The 17,561-nt window shown below is 38.1% G+C and overlaps 1 protein-coding gene across 1 annotated transcript in view; it reads left to right on the forward strand.

Annotated features, from left to right (window-relative positions):
• The window catches only part of PTPRZ1 (protein tyrosine phosphatase receptor type Z1), a 188,667-nt gene that overhangs the window by 136,861 nt on the left and 34,245 nt on the right, over positions 1-17,561 (forward strand). The window contains exons 12-13 of the mRNA XM_039239659.1: positions 2,746-6,331; positions 11,319-11,463. Coding sequence (XP_039095590.1) covers positions 2,746-6,331; positions 11,319-11,463 — 3,731 coding nt within the window. The remainder of the gene's footprint in view (positions 1-2,745; positions 6,332-11,318; positions 11,464-17,561) is intronic.

Here is a 17,561-nt window from a genome sequence, read left to right on the forward strand (position 1 = left end):
CTGATATGTCATTTGCAACTATCTTTTCCCATTCCGTTGGTTGCCTATTAATTTTCTGGGTTGTTTCCTTGGCTGTGCAGAAGCTTTTAATCTTGATGAGGTCCCAACAGTTTATTTTTGCTCTTGATTCCCTTGCTTTTGGGGATGTGTCAAGTAAGAAGTTGCTGCGGTGGAGGTCAATAAATCCAGACATTATTCTTAATGTAGTAATGTATGCATATGTACATATGTGTGTATGAGATCATAGAGTGTGATAACTAATGCTCTTATCTGGCAATAAGTAGTAATTAGGTTGTTTTTACATGTATAATTATCTCCTTAGTTTATATATCTTACGGCAGTTCTCTCTTGCAAAGGATTATTTTCCAAAGTTAGCAGTCCACCTTTTCAAAGAGTTCACACAATTCTGCCAAGGGTATTTGTGTGTGCGTGTGTGCGCGCACGCCCATGTGCATGTGCACGTGGATAGGTGTATACTAGAAATGATCCCTGGGTTACAGACTGCCAGCTTCTCATTGTACCTTCACATGGCAGAGAGCAGAGCAGAAGAAGCAAGCTCTTTCATGACTCTTCCTATAAAGGCACCAATCCCATTCATGAAGGCTCTGTGCTTATGACCTCATCGAATCCCAGATACCTCCTCAGGTCCCCACTTCTTAATATTATCACTTCAAGGAGTAGGATTTCAATATATGAATTGTGGGGTGGGGGAGGGCACAAACACTTAGCCCATAACACTATCCACTACCACTGATCCACGCAGGAATGAATGATGGAAGTTGGCAAAAACTTGGAATGTATCTGTAATGGTTTTTAAAACTGAATGTGGAAGTGAATAGTCTTAGGGGCTGTTTCTCAGATTGCCCTTAAATAAAAATGCATTACTTTGAAGGACAAAGTATCTATAGCATGATCATGGCCTTTACAGTAAGAAATTTTTAAACGGAAGCTGTGAAGGATACCAGGTGAGACACAAACCAAAACCGTAGTGGAAGGAAGAGTCACAGTAACTTCAGAAGAAATGATAAGAAGGAGGATACTTTTAAATATCTGTGCTTTCACATACGTACAAAGTAATCATAGAGCAGGAGTGATCTGTTCTTGAGAGGTCACATTTGGTCACATGCCTTCTAGAGACCAACAAGGTTTGGTTAGGTGGGCTTGGTGAATGGTGCATTATTTTCATTACATTCTGAGAATTATCTGAGCATGGCTTGTTTCTTGGGGTTTTTTTTCAGTTTATTTATTTTGAGAGAGAGAGAGCGAGCACAAGTGGAGAAGGGGCAGAGAGAGAGGGCGAGAGAGAGAGATCTGGACATGGTTTAAGATTTAGATTCTTTCTACTGATATTGGTGAATTTCCTACTAATTTGTACATGGTCACTTTTCTTTTTAGGGACGTGACTTTAAAAGATCTAATAAATGAGGGGTGGCTCAGTTACGTGTCTGCCTGTGGCTCAGTTCGTGATCTCCCGGTTCCTAAGTTCGAGCCCTGCATGCAGTTCTGTGTGGACAGCTCAGAGCATGGAGCCTGTTTCAGATTCTGTGTCTCCCTCTCTCTGCCCCTCCCATACTCACGCTCTGTCTCTGTCTCTGTCTCTCTTTCTCTCCTCAAAATAAACATTAAAACATTTTAAAAATAAATAAAAATAAAAAAGTAAAAGATCTAATAAATGATAATGCTAGCAAACTGACAGAATCATATTCTGTGTGAACTAAAAATACCGTGTCTTGATAGCTCTGGCAATTTAGTTTTCTAAGCATATGATTAGACATATTATAAAATGCAGAGTTAAAAAAAAAAACAGAAAGCATAGCTCTTTTTTTAAAATTTTTATTTATTTTTGAGAGAGACAGAGGCAGAGCATGAGTGGGGGAGGGACAGAGAGAGGAGACACAGAATTTGAAGCAGGCTCTGAGCTGTCAGCACAGACCCCAACGTGGGGTTTAAACTCATAAACCATGAGATTGTGACTTGAGCTGAAATCAGACGCTTAACTACTGAGCCACCCAGGTGCCCCAACCATGGGTCTTGATTGACCTCTATTCAGAACGCTCCTGGGCCATTTCAGTGACTAAGTGTTCAAGAAAGACTGGGTCACCTGAATGGTGTTTGTAAGGAAAATACAAAATTAAATAACTAGTACTAGAAGCGTACTTTGACAATCTGTCTTTAGAATGTCTGCATGTGCCTTGAGTGGAAAATATTTCAAACAAAATTAAAAATCTAAACTTCTTCTAGTCCTAAATCTTTCTCTTATGATGGCTTAAAAATTGTGATTTACTCTAAATATATACAATGAAATATTCTGAATATGCAACTAATTAGACCTTTAAAATAAATTGTTTTATTTCCTATTATAAGAAGCTAATTGCTCTTTAGCTTGTTGGCAGATGAACTGAACAGAGAAACATAAAACAAAATAAACACAATGTTAAATAACATGGTCAATAAACACATTATAATATGCCTTTCTTTCCAAGCTGTGGTATCTGCTAATTTAATTACTTCCACAGCCTTAGAATAAAGGCAGCCATAAATAGAGTGTTTTCATTAAGTTTAATTAGTGTCCCTAGAAGGTGGATGATAAAGGTTATAGGATAGAGACATGGCCTCTGTGAGATGGTGCTTTATGAGAAGTTCCCAAGATCCCACAAGTGAAGATTAACAGCAACATAAGATATTATTAAGGATTTATTTTTCTTATTTCTTTATGTTTCATTATCTCTTGTTTGCTTTTTAAAGGAGGAAGAAGAGGGAAGAGACGTTGAAGAAGACACTATTGTGAATCTTGGAAGAGACGGTGCCACAAACCAAATAAGGAGAAAGGAACCCCGAATTCCTACGACAACAAACTACAATCGTGTAGGGACTAAGTACAATGAGGCCAAGACCAACCGGTCCCCAACACGAGGAGGCGACTTCTCTGGGAAGGGTGATATTCCCAACACATCTTTAGATTCCACTTCCCAACCAGTCACTGAATTAGCCCCCCCAAAACATTTTTCTTTGACTTCACAGACTGTAACTAAAATGCCACCTCACACCCTGGAAGGCACTTCAGCCTCTTTAAGTGACAGCTCTAAAACTATTCTCAGATTTCGGCAGATGAACTTGACCCGGACTGTAGAATCTTCAAATACAGTTTCTATAACGGAGTCTCAAGAGGTATCTACTGATATCAGCGAGGAAGAGAATTTATTGACAAGTTTCAAGCTCGATACGGGAGCTGACGATTCTTCAGGCTCCAGTCCAGCAACTTCTGCTATGCCCCTCATCTCTGAGAACACATCCCGTGGGTTTGTGTTTTCTTCAGAAAACCCAGAGACAATCACATACGATGTCCTTCTACCAGAATCTGCAAGAAATGCTTCAGAAGATTCAGCCTCATCAGGTTCGGAAGAATCTCTAAAGGATCCTTCCATTGATGGAAATGTGTGGTTTGCTAGCACTCCCCATGTGATAGCACAGCCCGATGCTGGATCAGGTAGAGAGAGCTTCCTTCAGACTAATTACTCCGAGATGCATATTGATGAAGCTGAGAAGACAGCTGAGTCCTCATCTCCAGGCCCACTGGTATCACAGGCTCCCCCAGTCACAGATATGGGGATGCCACCTTATTCTACCTTTGCCTACTTCCCGACTGAGGTAACACCTCATGCTTTTACTCCATCCTCCGGACAACAGGATTCGGTCCCCACTGTCAACGTGGTATACTCGCAGACAACTCAACCAGTATACAATGGTGAGACACCTCTTCAAACTTTCTACAGTAGTGAAGTCTTTCCTCTAGTCACCCCTTTGTTGCTTGACAATCAGATCCTCAACACTACCCCTGCTGCTTCAAGTAGTGATTCGGCCTTGCATGCTACGCCTGTATTTCCCGGTGTCGATGTGTCATTTGAATCCATCTTGTCTTCCTATGATGGTGCACCTTTGCTTCCATTTTCCTCTGCTTCCTTCAGTAGTGAATTGTTTCACCATCTGTATACAGTTTCTCAAATCCTTCCACAAGTTACTTCAGCTGTTGAGAGTGATAAGCTGTCCCTGCATGCTTCTCTGCCAGTGGCTGGGGGTGATGTGCTGTTAGAGCCCAGCCTTGCTCAGTATTCTGATGTGATGTCGCATCAGACCACTACGCGTGCTGCTTCAGAGACACTGGGATTTGGTGGTAGTGAATCTGGTGTCCTTTATAAAACGCTTATGTTTTCTCAAGTTGAACCGCCCAGCAGTGATGCCATGATGCATGCACGTTCTTCAGGGCTTGAACCTTCCTATGCCTTATCTAATAATGAGGGCTCCCAACACTTCTTCACTGTTCCTTACAGTTCCGCAATACCTGTGCATGGTTCTGTTGGTGTATCGCATCAGCCTTCCTTATTTAGCAGCCCTAGCCACATTCCGGTGCCTAAGTCTTCGTTCATAACCCCAACGGCGTCATTGCTGCTGCCGCCTCATGGCCTCTCTGGGGATGGGGAGTGGTCTGGAGCCTCCTCTGATAGTGAATTTCCTTTACCTGACACAGATGGTCTGACAGCCCTTAACATGTCTTCACCTGTTTCTATAGCTGAATTTACATATGCAACATCTGTGTTTGGTGATGATAATAAACCGCTTTCTAAAAGTGACATAATCTATGGAAATGAGACTGAACTGCAGATTTCCTCTTTCAGTGAGATGGTTTACCATTCTGAAAGCACAGTCATGCCCGGCCTGTATGATGATATAAATAAGTCGAGCACGTCTTTACAAGAATCCCCCGTTTCCTTTTCTAGCACAAAGGGCATACTTCCAGGGTCTCTTGCTCAGATCGCCACTAAGGTTTTTGATCAGGAGATTAGTCAAGAGCCAGAGAATAACTTTTCAGTTCAGCCCGTACATTCTGTATCTCAAGCATTTGGTGACACTTCGCTTAAACCCATGCTTAGTGCCAGCTCAGAGCCAGCCTCCTCTGACCCCGCTTCTAGTGAAATGTTACCTCCTTCGACTCAGCTCTTATTTTATGAGCCCTCCGCTTCTTTTAATACTGAAGTATTGCTGCAACCTTCCTTTCAGGCTTCTGATGTTGACACATTGCTTAAAACTGCTCTTCCACCTGTGCCTAGTGATCCACTATTGGTTGAAACCCCCAAGGTTGAGCAAATTAGTTCTACGGTATTGCATCTCATGGCCTCAAATTCTGCTTCAAGGGAAAACATGCTGCACTCTCCATCTGTACCAGTTGTTGATGTATCGCCTACTTCTAATGTGCATGCTGCTTCACCTCAAGGTTTAACCATTTCTTACGCGAGTGACAAATATTCTGAACCAGTTTTGCTTAAAAGCGAAAGTGCCCAGCGAGTGGTGCCTTCATTGTACAGTAATGACGAGTTGTTCCAAACTACCAATTTGGAGATTAGCCACACCTTTCCCCCGAAAGGAAGGCATGCATTTGCTACTCCTGTTTTATCGATCGATGTTCCAAATACACTTACCGATAAGCTTCTATATTCTGATGAAGTTTACACCTCCACCAAGGGGTCTCTCACTGACGCGGTATTTGCTGCTATTCCAGCAGTTTCTGACACACTTGTAACTGCTGATCAGTCTGTTCCTCTAGGAAATGTGTATGTTTCCGTTACAGCTGTTTCTCCCAACAAAGATGGTTCAGTAGCCAAAACCAAGTTGCTGTTTCCTTCCAAAACAACTTCCACGCTCATTCAAAGTGCCAGATCTGATGGTGATTTAGTGGGTGGTGGTGATGATGGTGATCTTGATGATTATGATGATGAGTATGATGACAGAGATCGAGATGGCTTATCCATAAATAAGTGTATGGCATGCTCCTCCTATAGAGAATCTGAGGAAAAGGTAATGAATGATTCAGACACCCAAGACAGCAATCTTGTGGATCAGACTAATCCAACCTCATATTCACTCTCTGAAAACTCTGAAGAAGAAAATAAAGTCACAGGTGTAATACCAGACAGTCAGACCGATATGGACGGAAGTCCTGGTAAATCACCACCAACAAATGAGCTACCCCCAAACCCCAGTGGCGGAAAACAGGAAAATGACATTCAGACTGGCAATGCCCTGCTTCCTTTCACCCCAGAATCTGAAGCATGGGTACTTGTTGCAGGGGATGAAGAGAGTGGATCAGGGCAAGCTGTCTCAGATAACCTTAATGATAACGAGACTTCCACAGATTTCAGTTTTCCAGACGTTAATGAAAGAGATGTTGATGGGGTCCTGGAAGCAGACGACTCAGAAATACCTCCTGGACCCCCACAGTCCTCAACCCCGACTATCACTAGCAGGCACTCAGAAGTGTTCAACATCTCAGAGGCAGGTTAGTTATGGATCCAAGAGATAGACTGAGGTGTGGTGGTTTCCTTCCTCAAAAAATAGAAAAATCGTGAAAAGAGAAATTCGGTAAAGTGGCACATCATTCTATTTCTTAAGACATTCAACAAATCCATTTACAGTTTTTAAAGTATGATTTTACTCATTATTTCAAATGAATATTTGACATATTTTGGTTAGTGGATGGATACAGTGGTTTTTATTTATTGTCAACTTTTCATATTCTACGAGATGCCAGTTACACGCGGGAGCACTGAAATGTGCATAATGCGTTTTTAGTATACTGCCTTTTAGATGATAGATTGGAGTGTGCTGTTTTTAGACAGTTTTAATTTCTATATTCACTTATGTTCTAAAATAACTTGTAAACTAATTTCATTGCATTATAAAATGAATTATTAAACTCTGATCGTAATATGATGTAAACACCTCTCTGACCCACCCGATGGAAAATTTGTGGTCATTTTCACATCCACATCTGCCTGCGGAACTTTAAAAAAAGTTCTGTTTCTGAGTTTTGAGAGTTAATGGTAAGATGTTCTTTACAGATGGCTTTGATTTTTAAAAATTGTCTTTGTTTGATTACCGTAATGTTGCCTAAAGAGGGCAGTGTGAACTAACAAGATGCATTCTACTTTGTACTTGCGGTTATACAGCCCTTTCTAAGAAGTTAAATAATGGTCATTAATATGCATAGTATGTATAGGTATTGTATGACAAGATGTAAAACAATAGACCATTTTCTGTAGAAACGCATTTCATTTGTTAATGTATTTTATGCAAATTAGTTGATTGGCCAGATGTTTCTTAGAGCAGATTACTTGCAACATATATAATACAGATGTTTACCTTAAATGCCAGTGGGGAGAAAAAGGGAAATTCAATACCAGTAAGCATATGAAATACTAGGTAATTAATTGACTTGATCATAAGAATTTTGTAATTTGCTTTCATTAAACTTTAAGGCATTTTTTAAATTAACAACAAAAACATTTAAATCTTAATGTAGTGAGTCAACAGATAGATCAAGGTAGCATCTTGCAATCTTCCTGCATAAAAGTGGATATTTATAAGCCAGAGCATAGATACCAGTCTCATTAGGATATTTTTTTTCTCTTTGTCATTTCCATCTCTTGAATTAGTTGTATATTTTTCCTTCAGTGCAGCAGCAATTAAAGGTTTGTGCATTTTGATAGAGAAGTTTTTCTACATTCTGACTTGATACCTATTTAACATTGCATTCCAGTGTAAACACTTACACTCTAATATGTGAAAATGAATAATGAATCCATAGGTCACCATATTCATTAGTGTTGCTATATATATGAATTGTTATGTGGCTTCAATTATAGTATTTTTTAAAATTTTTATTAGGTTTACTTTAAAGACATATCAGGAGTTCATCCTTTTTATTTGATGTTACTAAGTAGTGACATCATCAATATGTTCTTGCTACATTATGCTGTTAGGGAGAGACTATATATATATTGCAAAATGCCAAACCCAGAATCATTGACCGAAACTTAGCAATTTCTTTTCAATGCACTAATTTGAATAATTATTTAGTGTATGTTCTCCCACTGATGAGGACAAAACAGTAGGAATATAACTTCCAGTATCATCAGGTAACACAAATAATGGAGTAAGTGAGATCAAACAAGATTAGGGAAAAATTCTTGCCTATTTTAAAAACTGCATCTGTAAAAAATCACATATACTCGGTCTTATAAAATAACTGAATATGCCTCTTTATCAAATGCATACAGACTAATTCTGAAACTTACTATTTTATTAGGTACTTCTAGAATGTAGAGCGTTTTATGAGACATGTTCCCTAAAACAATATAGATAAGGCCAATATTAGTATCTGCAATTTGCAAATGCATAAACTGCATAAACTGGATAATGCAAATGCATAAATGCATAAACTGGAAACTAAATTATGTTGTCCAGGTCACAGAGAGAGTTAGCACAACACTGAGAGTGGAAACATGTGTTATTGGTGTTTGTCTCTTAGAGACTATGTATTCATGATTGAGGACAATAAAATATATATAATGCTTTATTTGTAATAGCAAAATTATACTGTTTTATTCTAAAAATGTATTTTAAGGTATTCATCTTATCTTCGTTTGCTAATCAAGTAGATTCTCGTCTTATTTAGGTAGCTCGCATACACTACTGAACCTCGTCAAAACAGATTATTTTAGTCCCAACTAATGAATCTAAAAATTGATACAACTAGCTCCTCGTTACAGTATGTAAAAGCTACCAGTTTATTGTCTGTACTTTATTTTTTTTTATAAATATATTCTTTTTGTCTTGGGGGTATATTTTATTCTTTATTTTTTAAAGTAATCTCTACACCCAACTTGGGGCTCAAACTCATGACCCTGAGATCAAGAGTTGCATACTCTACTGATGGAACCACAATTTCATGTGGTACCTCATCCAGTATAAAATACCTAGATTTCATAATATGTAATTAGCCTGGATTTATCACTTTAACTCCTCAATGAAAGGGTTTATTTTAAAATCAGACCTCCCAGAGAACTTACGAGTAAAGTCATAAGTTCAAGATTATATATGTGTGTGTGTATGTATATAGTGTGTGATATATATGGTAATTAGTTACCTACTTTATGTGTTATGTATCTTACGTATATATCACATATATGATCAGACATATATATGTATGCAGATACATATACATAAACAAGATTTGCATGTAACTACATACTTATAAATATATATACTTACACACCTATATACAAATTTCTATACATATTTGTGGTCATTGAAGACCTGTGTAAATAGATAAGCTCACTTTGTGTATAAATTAATGTACGTTATTGGTTCTCAAACTTTAATGTGGATCAAAATCACCTGGAAGATTTGTTAAAATACAGATTGCTGGGCCTTGTCCACAGAGTTTCTGATTCCGCAAATTTGTGATGGTTGGCATGGGGCCCAAAATTTCCATTTCTAACAAATTCCAGGTGATGCCATTGCCAATATTCCGGGAACCACATTTCAAGATTGACTAATGTAGATAATGATATTAACTACCATTTGTAATTTCTAGGTACCAGGGACTTTTCTAAGTGAATTATTTCATTGTTTAGCCACAAAATTTCCAGTTAGATAATAATAGTTATAATAGAAAAAATGTGAAGACAATTATGTATTAAAACAAGACGCTTTCCTAAATTTTATATGGAAACTCAGTGCATTCACCAACAGATTATTTAGGCTTCAAGATGAGCCTCATTGCATGTGTAATTACCGGAGCAATGAGTAACAGTAGAAACTGAAGCTTGGACTTCTCTCATAAGTCTACTAACTACAGCTCAGAAATCGATGGATTTACAATATTTCCACTTTTTATTCAGTTTTGTGATTTTTAGTCATACCTTTACATTCCACCCTTTTCAGGCAAATGCATCCAGAATTGTAAGAACAAATGCCTAGGGAAATATGGGTCTCGCTTTTCCATTGATACATTTCTTATGTGAATAGATTAAATTCTTGACCCTTTCTGTATCATCTTTCAGAAGCTACTGTTTTAAATCTTAAGTTCTCTGCCATTAGCCTCAGTGCTGTGTTCATGAATTTGTTACTCTCAAATTTATTTGTAAATCTTTAAATTAAATCAATTCCTTTTGTTCCGTTTATCACTAGAGTAAGACACTTGGTATAAAAGAACCTAATGTGCCGGGTATGTAGAAAGCATTGTAGACTCTTGGGGAACTTCCATGTTCTGCTTAGAAAGTTCTTCCAGAACTTCGGCAGGCAGACACCATGAGGGCTTTCACTTTGCAACAGTGTCAGCATGTCACCATGGCAGAGCAGCCCTGGTGCGCCCTTGTCTGGGTTCCCCCCTGCACACACCTCAGCGTAGAAGGGAAGCATTGTGATTGGCCACTGATATCCTGCACTTCTGAGACTCTTTTGAACAACTTGGAGGGTTAGTTCCAGTTACAATGATTTTGAAAGTGCTAGAATAATAGTGCACCCAAGTGGTCACAAATATAGTCATTTGATGTCTTTTGACATTAACCCAAAACAGAATTTAAACGTTTCCATAATTTAGACTTACATATTTGAAAATAATTTCTTCGACCTCTGTACTTTTTCAGTTCACATGCAACGCTATTTTTACTTTTTTTTTTTTTAAGTGTATTTATCTATTTTGAGAGAGTGAGTGTGTGTGTGGAAGCACGGGAGGGGAAGAGAGAGAGGGAGAGAGAGAATCCCAAGCAGGCTCCACACGGTCAGTACAGAGCCTGATGCAGGGCTTGAACTCATGTGAACCTGAGTCAAAACCGAGAGTCGTATGATTAACCGGCCGAGCTCCCCATGCACCCCGTATTTTCATTTTGATAGAGAAAAATAGTTGATAAGAAAGGCATTCAAAGTAACCCTTCAAAAGCAACCTACATTTACAGGTTAAATAGTTTTCTGGGTGAAAGGTTATCCTAATGTAAGAAGGGTTATCCTAAGATTCTCTCTTTATGAAATTATTAATTGCTTCTAGCTATTTATTTAATTACAGGATTAGAAACCTTGTATTAAGATTAAATTTGGAAAATCAAGATTATATATGGTGCAGTAAGTAGCATTGTTTTTCCTGGCTATTTTATTTAAAAACTTATTTTAATACTTCTTTTATTTTCTTACTTAAATACTTCTATTTCCCTTTTAAAGAGCTTTTCAAGGCATTGTTACGCCCATTTCCTGCAACAGCACCCATCCCTAGGTGCTGATCTCTGTTGGAATATCCTAGTTCTTCAGCTTTACTTCTTAAGCTTTGTTTTACTTAAATTGGCTTATAATCAGACATTCTTTATATCATAGATTTGAAATTTTAAAGGAAAATAACAGCGATGAAGGTTGCAAATAACTCGGTTGAAAAATGTTGTGCCTTTTCCTTAAGCTTAAATATCAACTCTCTCAATTTTCTCTGACTACAGAGGCCAGTAATAGTAGCCATGAATCTCGTATTGGTCTAGCTGAGGGGTTGGAATCCGAGAAGAAGGCAGTTATACCCCTCGTGATCGTGTCAGCCCTGACTTTTATCTGTCTAGTGGTTCTTGTGGGTATTCTCATCTACTGGAGGTAAGTTGAATGCTTGTTTTAGACATGTATTTCATAAAGCTCAGATTTTGCCTATGTTTGGTTTTTTTTACCTGAGTTCTTCAAAATTCTTTTTCTTTGAGAGCTACCGTTAATTTACCCAGGTAATGATGAATTCTGTGAATTTGTAAATCCAAAGACATAATAATACAAGACTTGATTGTTTTTCATACTCCAACAAAACAATTAAAGGGTAAAATGGAGGAACCTGGCTTCAGTTAATATTTAATACAGTATTTTGACAGTTGTACTTTCATAGTAATCTAATTAACCTTCAAACGTTATCATAGCACCTAACGTAAATCTAAGCTTCTCAGCTTAAATGCTCCAGCTGTTACACTTTCAAAAGTTGTTATTTAGAAAAATATAGTTTTTGATACAGTATAAACATGGCTGTTTATAAATGTGGATTTTGTACAAGATGCATGTCAACTGCATGCTAATAGGAAAAATGGATAGCCGATACACAAGAGTAAAAATCAAGTAATTAAAATATTAATATAATTAGAAAATAAAGTTGACTATATTAAGATGCGTGGGATTTTAAAACTAATTACAGTTTGCCTTGAGGATGAGATATAGCTTTGCTGTCATCAATGTCCTATTAAACCTTTGATTGATTGATTGATTGATTGATTTTAATGTTTATTTCGAGAGAGAGGGAGGGAGAGAGAGAGAGGGAGAGAGAGAATCCCAAGTAGGCTCTGCACCAATGGTACAGACCCCATCCTGACACAGGACCCCATCTCAGGAACGTGAGATCATGACCTGAGCCCTAATCAAGAGTCTGACACCTAACTGACTGAACCACCCAGGCTCCCCAATATCCTATTAAAACTTCTAAAGGACAAAGACAGTTGCACTCACAGAAACTTTCCATCCCATGGCAATCAGAACACACTGCAAATTAGGAAGTTTACTGGAGAAACAATGTAAGTCAGTTTAACTATTATAATTGTGTCTTGGAAAACAAAAACTTTATGATGATATAAGGGATCATAGCATTGTAATGTATTCCTTCATTTTAAAAGGGAAGTTTGTGCAGAAGATCTATAATTAATTCCTTTTTGTTTAGCAGTGTCTCTCTGTAAGTTCATATGATCACTCTTTGTTGTCCTAAAATATATTCTCTTAGTTTACTCAAAAAATATTTGCCATGCTTAAGGACTATTTCTCCTGTGCCTCATACTATGTGGACTACTATGGAAAATATCAAAAACGGATGGATGGATGAATGAATGAGAGTCACTATCCTTGAGAAATCTATGTGTATTGAGAATTTTCCATGAAAAATGTATAACCTACTATACAAAGTAAACACATGACAGCTGAAATCACGAATGCTAGGAGTGGCCTGAGAACAAGGAATCTTGAAAGGCCAGGAGGAGCAGAGTACATGTACCGTGAAGGGCTTGCACTGGCTAGTGTCCAGAAAGTGGAAATAAAGGCAACGGCATCCCAGGCAGGGCCAGAGCAGGCGGAAGGAAGGGGAAGCAGAAGGGCATGTCTGAGACAGTGAGGCCTCAGGCAGGTGAGGTAGTTGTGTGTCGATGGACATGGCTTGACTAAGGTAGAATGTTTTCACGACCAACTGTATTTCATATCTGACAACCTTTACAGAGAAGAAAACAGATCTGGCTTTTGTTATACGTGAGTTGGTAGTCTGTTTTGTCCATAAGGTGATGCGAACAAAGCTGCTCTCTTCACTGATTCCTGTAATTGCCAACGACTCTCTTTCTCTGCAGAGGACTCCATGCTCAGCAGAGCACCGTGAACACAGTACATAATTTATACATGTTTGCTCAACAAGAATTCATAGTGCTTTTCCCTCTACTCCCCACCCGGTTTGTTGGCCAAACTTTTTATCAACCTTGATGTGCTTGTTCAGATTACGGGCTTATATTTAATCTGATTTTCCCTGGCAAACCAATTTTTGAAGTTAATTGGAATTAGAATTAAAACTGTTTTAAGTAAAATGGAAAATAAGCCCAAATTTTACTTCATAGTAAACAGTGTTAGAATAAATTTCCAATAAAAATGTCAGATGGTTTACAGTTATAAGATTGAAATGAGAATGAGAGTTTTAATCTGTTACTTAGTATTTCAAGTTTATTTTTTGCAGATTTGAAAGGGTCTTAGTTACTGTTTTGATATTTCATAGAAAATTAAAATCTGGAATGGTTTTTATTTTCTGTTAGTAATGGATTATCTCATCTGTATTTTGTGGAGAAAAAAGATAAAATTACTAGTTGAAAAATATTAATTTGACCTTCACCAGCAAGATACTTCTCTTTTCCTCACAAATAACACTTTAAGTACCTTGACTACAGAGTGCATTAGCTTAAAAAATGAGCACTCTGCTGATTTTATGTGTGTATTTTATATCTGTCAAATGTTCTGATAAAATCTGTCACTCTTTTACTTAACCCATTTCAAAACTTAATACCTCTTTCCTTCTCACATCCATTTGAGATTAATTCACTTCAAAATGTAACTTTGTAGATCAGGAATACACTTAGGGGTATTAGTTGCTGGAACACAAAATGACAGTGATAGTGCCTTCTTCAGGGTTTTTGTGAGTATATTCAAATTTTAATGTAGACCCATTTGTAAACAATATGATTTCACTTACCAGTATGGAAACATTTTAGACCTTTGTGGAAAGCACGGGCCTGTGGAATGGGTTGAAATAGAATGGCATACTAACAAAAGACCTCACCGTAACAGGGTCGTTATGAGTTTTTCTAAGCTGGTATATTTAAATGTTTTCTAACCTAATTTCTTAGGATAAAAAATTATTGTAAAGTGGTGTAATAAGTCTTTTTTTTGGTCTCTTTACCCAATTCAAAGTGGTCTCCGAGGTTTTATGTAAACCTTGAGAGAAAGCATGCTGTAGAAAGAAGACAGAACAAATTAGAGATGATAAAATCTGGGTCCCTTCCCCATTTATGCCTGGCATTTGTTACGTGGTCTTGGGCATGTCACTTATCCACCCAGGAACTGGTTTTCTTCTCTCTGCCATTTTGGGGAAGGTTTCACTAGATCATCTTAAAGATTGCAGTTAGACCTTCTTTAGTGTTTCTGCGATGAATGCAGCATAGTGAATAAATATGGGTTTATATTTGTATAAGGATCCAAAAAATGGAATTATAATTATACATTTCTAGGTTTTAATTCCAAATACTGCGATGAAAAGGTGTAAATCAAATAATCAGGTTAACATTGATTGATAGGACCTATGTCTACAAGTTTAAAACAGTCATCACTTTTTTCATTATGGCTGAGTGATAATTAGCAAGAGACATAGTTATCAACACTTAGCACATAGACGTGAAGACATTCACTGCTTATACAGAACAGATGGACTATAGATATTGAATCTTGTCATACATTAAATAATATGCCCTGAAATTATTTTCCAGATGTTTTAAGGTAGAATTTACATGAGCCAAATCGTAAGTTTCTAAGATGCAAAATGACTTCAATAAGGAAGATGTTCAAAAAGTTCTTTTTAAAGATGACAACGGGCAAATTTTTGAGAGCTTTTCTAAGAGTTGGAATCTAAAAAATACCAAAGGCGTAATCAATGAAACAGCACTCCATCAAAAATAGTATAGAAAAGAACTTTCCATAGACAGTTATTTTGGCTTTGGGGAAAGGGAGGAAGAGGAATATGAATTCTCTCCTGCTCTTAAATTTGTGAGTCACTCAGGGTAGCCACCCACCCAGAATGGAGGCTCCCAGGACCATGCTGCCTCTTAAGTTGAATGACACATCCTAGGCAAAACTGAACTACAAAATAGACCAAATATTCATATGACCTTCTTCCAGACTTTATCCTACACTATTTTAGTTTTGATTTTTCCCACTTACAGGTTTTTTGGTATGATTTTATAACGTTCTTTTGTCATGCAGGTGACACTAGTGGACCACTTATTTGCTTAAACCAACAAATATTTGTTTACACAGCTAAAAAGAGTAGAGTTGTTATTTACCCAGATCCTACAATGAATATTTAACATGTTAAACCCGAATACCAATAAGTTTTAACTTACCTTTTTCTATTCTGTGAGGTGCTGCCTTCTTCTCATTTTCTCAGAGCCATCCTCTATCTACCCATCCATCCATCCATCCATCCATCCATCCACCTGCCTCCAGCTATATATATTTCACTTCTCCTTCCCAAATATTTTGGGATTTTAAGTTATCCCATTTGAAGCACAGGTAAGCAAGAAGTCTAGGATGCAGCTGAGTAACTTATGGTTGGTGGGATTTACTTGCTACTTACTGGAAATCCATCTAATCATTCAACATTTAACACCTATTGTATGCTTGGCACTGTATTCAGAGTTGGGCTTACGTAAATCAAAAGACATGACCCCATCTTTTAAACAATGTAATGAGATATAGGCACAAAACAGATATATTGCAAAATAATTACCCTAACTAACAATCAATAAAAAATATATATATTTAAAATCATGTAGCACAGAGTTCAGGAAGTGAAGGCCATCCTTGGATTAATTAACCATATTTTTCAAAAGAGTCTTTGTTAAGGTGAGGGTGAATGAAAGTTGGTGTTGGGTGCCGTGAAAACAGAGAAACTGGAACGCTAGAGGCTGCTTAGGAATGAGAGGCTTTTTTGTTTTAAGCTGATTCATTTATTTTTGAGAGAGAGAGAGAGCACAGGGGAGGGGCAGAGAGAGACTTCCAAGCCATCTCTGTCAGCGTAGAGTGCAACACAGGACTCAGTCTCACGAACTGTGAGATCATGACCTGGGCGGAAATTAAGAGTCATACACTTAAACAACTGAACTACCCACGCACCCAAGAAATGAAAGGCTTTTCACAGAGAAGATACCACTGAGCTGCCTTTATGGAAGGTCGTATTCGTGAGTGAAGCACTTTGGTCAGGAGAACCGTGTTTGAAACAGGGAGGGGAAATAGTGAGGACAGGACATGGCATGTTTAGTGATCTACAGCTTGTTTGCATTAGTGGAGTAGAAACTTCAAGAAGAAAGTCAGAAGGGGTGAAGGCCATAGATAGGTAGCGTTTACGTACTGAAAAATCTCAGGTACCATTCGCTAAAAGCCTGCCAGGTACAGAAATAGAGCCAAGAGGTCAAAGTAACAGAGAGATAGATTTTTGGCTCGATACCAAAAAAATGACAGCAAGAGGCATAACAGAGTGGGAAGGCCTCCTCTTTGGGTACCATTTAGAGGTACTTAGAATGAGTTTTCAGTTAGAACGAGAAAGCAATATCTGGCAACCAAAGATGACTCGTCAAGGAGTGAGGTCCTTGTCACCGGAGATCTTATGACAGAGATGCTGTCCCATATGCTGTGATACTGCACCAGGTCCCTTAAGACATTTTACAACTTTAGGGGTGCCTGGGTGGCTCAGTCAGTTAAGCGTCCGACTTCGGCTCAGGTCAGATCTCACAGATCGTGGGTTCAAGCCCCGCATCAGGCTCTATGCTGACTGTTTCAGATTCTGTGTCTCCCTCTCTCTCTGTCCCTCCCCCACTCACGCTCTGTCTCTCTCTGTCTCAAAATAAATAAACTATTAAAAAAAGTTTTAAAAAGACATTTTACAACTTTAAAATTCATTGAAAAATAAATAGAAACCCTTTTCTCAGCTTGTGTGACCCCATTTTAGAGGAATCAAAGAGATTTAACTGTGATTTAAAAGTAGTAGCAAACCCAGTTTTTCATATCAATGTGTCCAAACACGCTACTCAACTTCCCTGCTAGCTTCTACTCCAGTGAGCGTCAGGTGCGCTCAAATGCAGACGGTCAGTGGGATAGTTTATCATGAGACTTGCGGCCCGCATCCCTCCCGTTGTTCATAGTTTGCTGTACCCTTTCCCCTTTACAGGACGTGAACCTGGCTCGGGTCCCCTTGACATTTGATTCTACATCCACTCATCTTCCTCCTGTTCTCTCTAGAAGACATTGTTGGTGTTCCCTTCATCATGTCCTCTTGTCAAAGGCTTATACGATCACAGCAGGGGGCTAGTCCTTAGTGTGCACATTGTTGCTTTTGGGTTGCTTTGTTGCTTTTTGTCTGTTTTTGGTTT

Source organism: Hyaena hyaena, unplaced genomic scaffold, assembly GCF_003009895.1.
Source record: "Hyaena hyaena isolate Hyena2069 unplaced genomic scaffold, ASM300989v1 scaffold_161, whole genome shotgun sequence".
In the NCBI taxonomy this organism is placed as follows: Eukaryota; Metazoa; Chordata; class Mammalia; order Carnivora; family Hyaenidae; genus Hyaena; species Hyaena hyaena.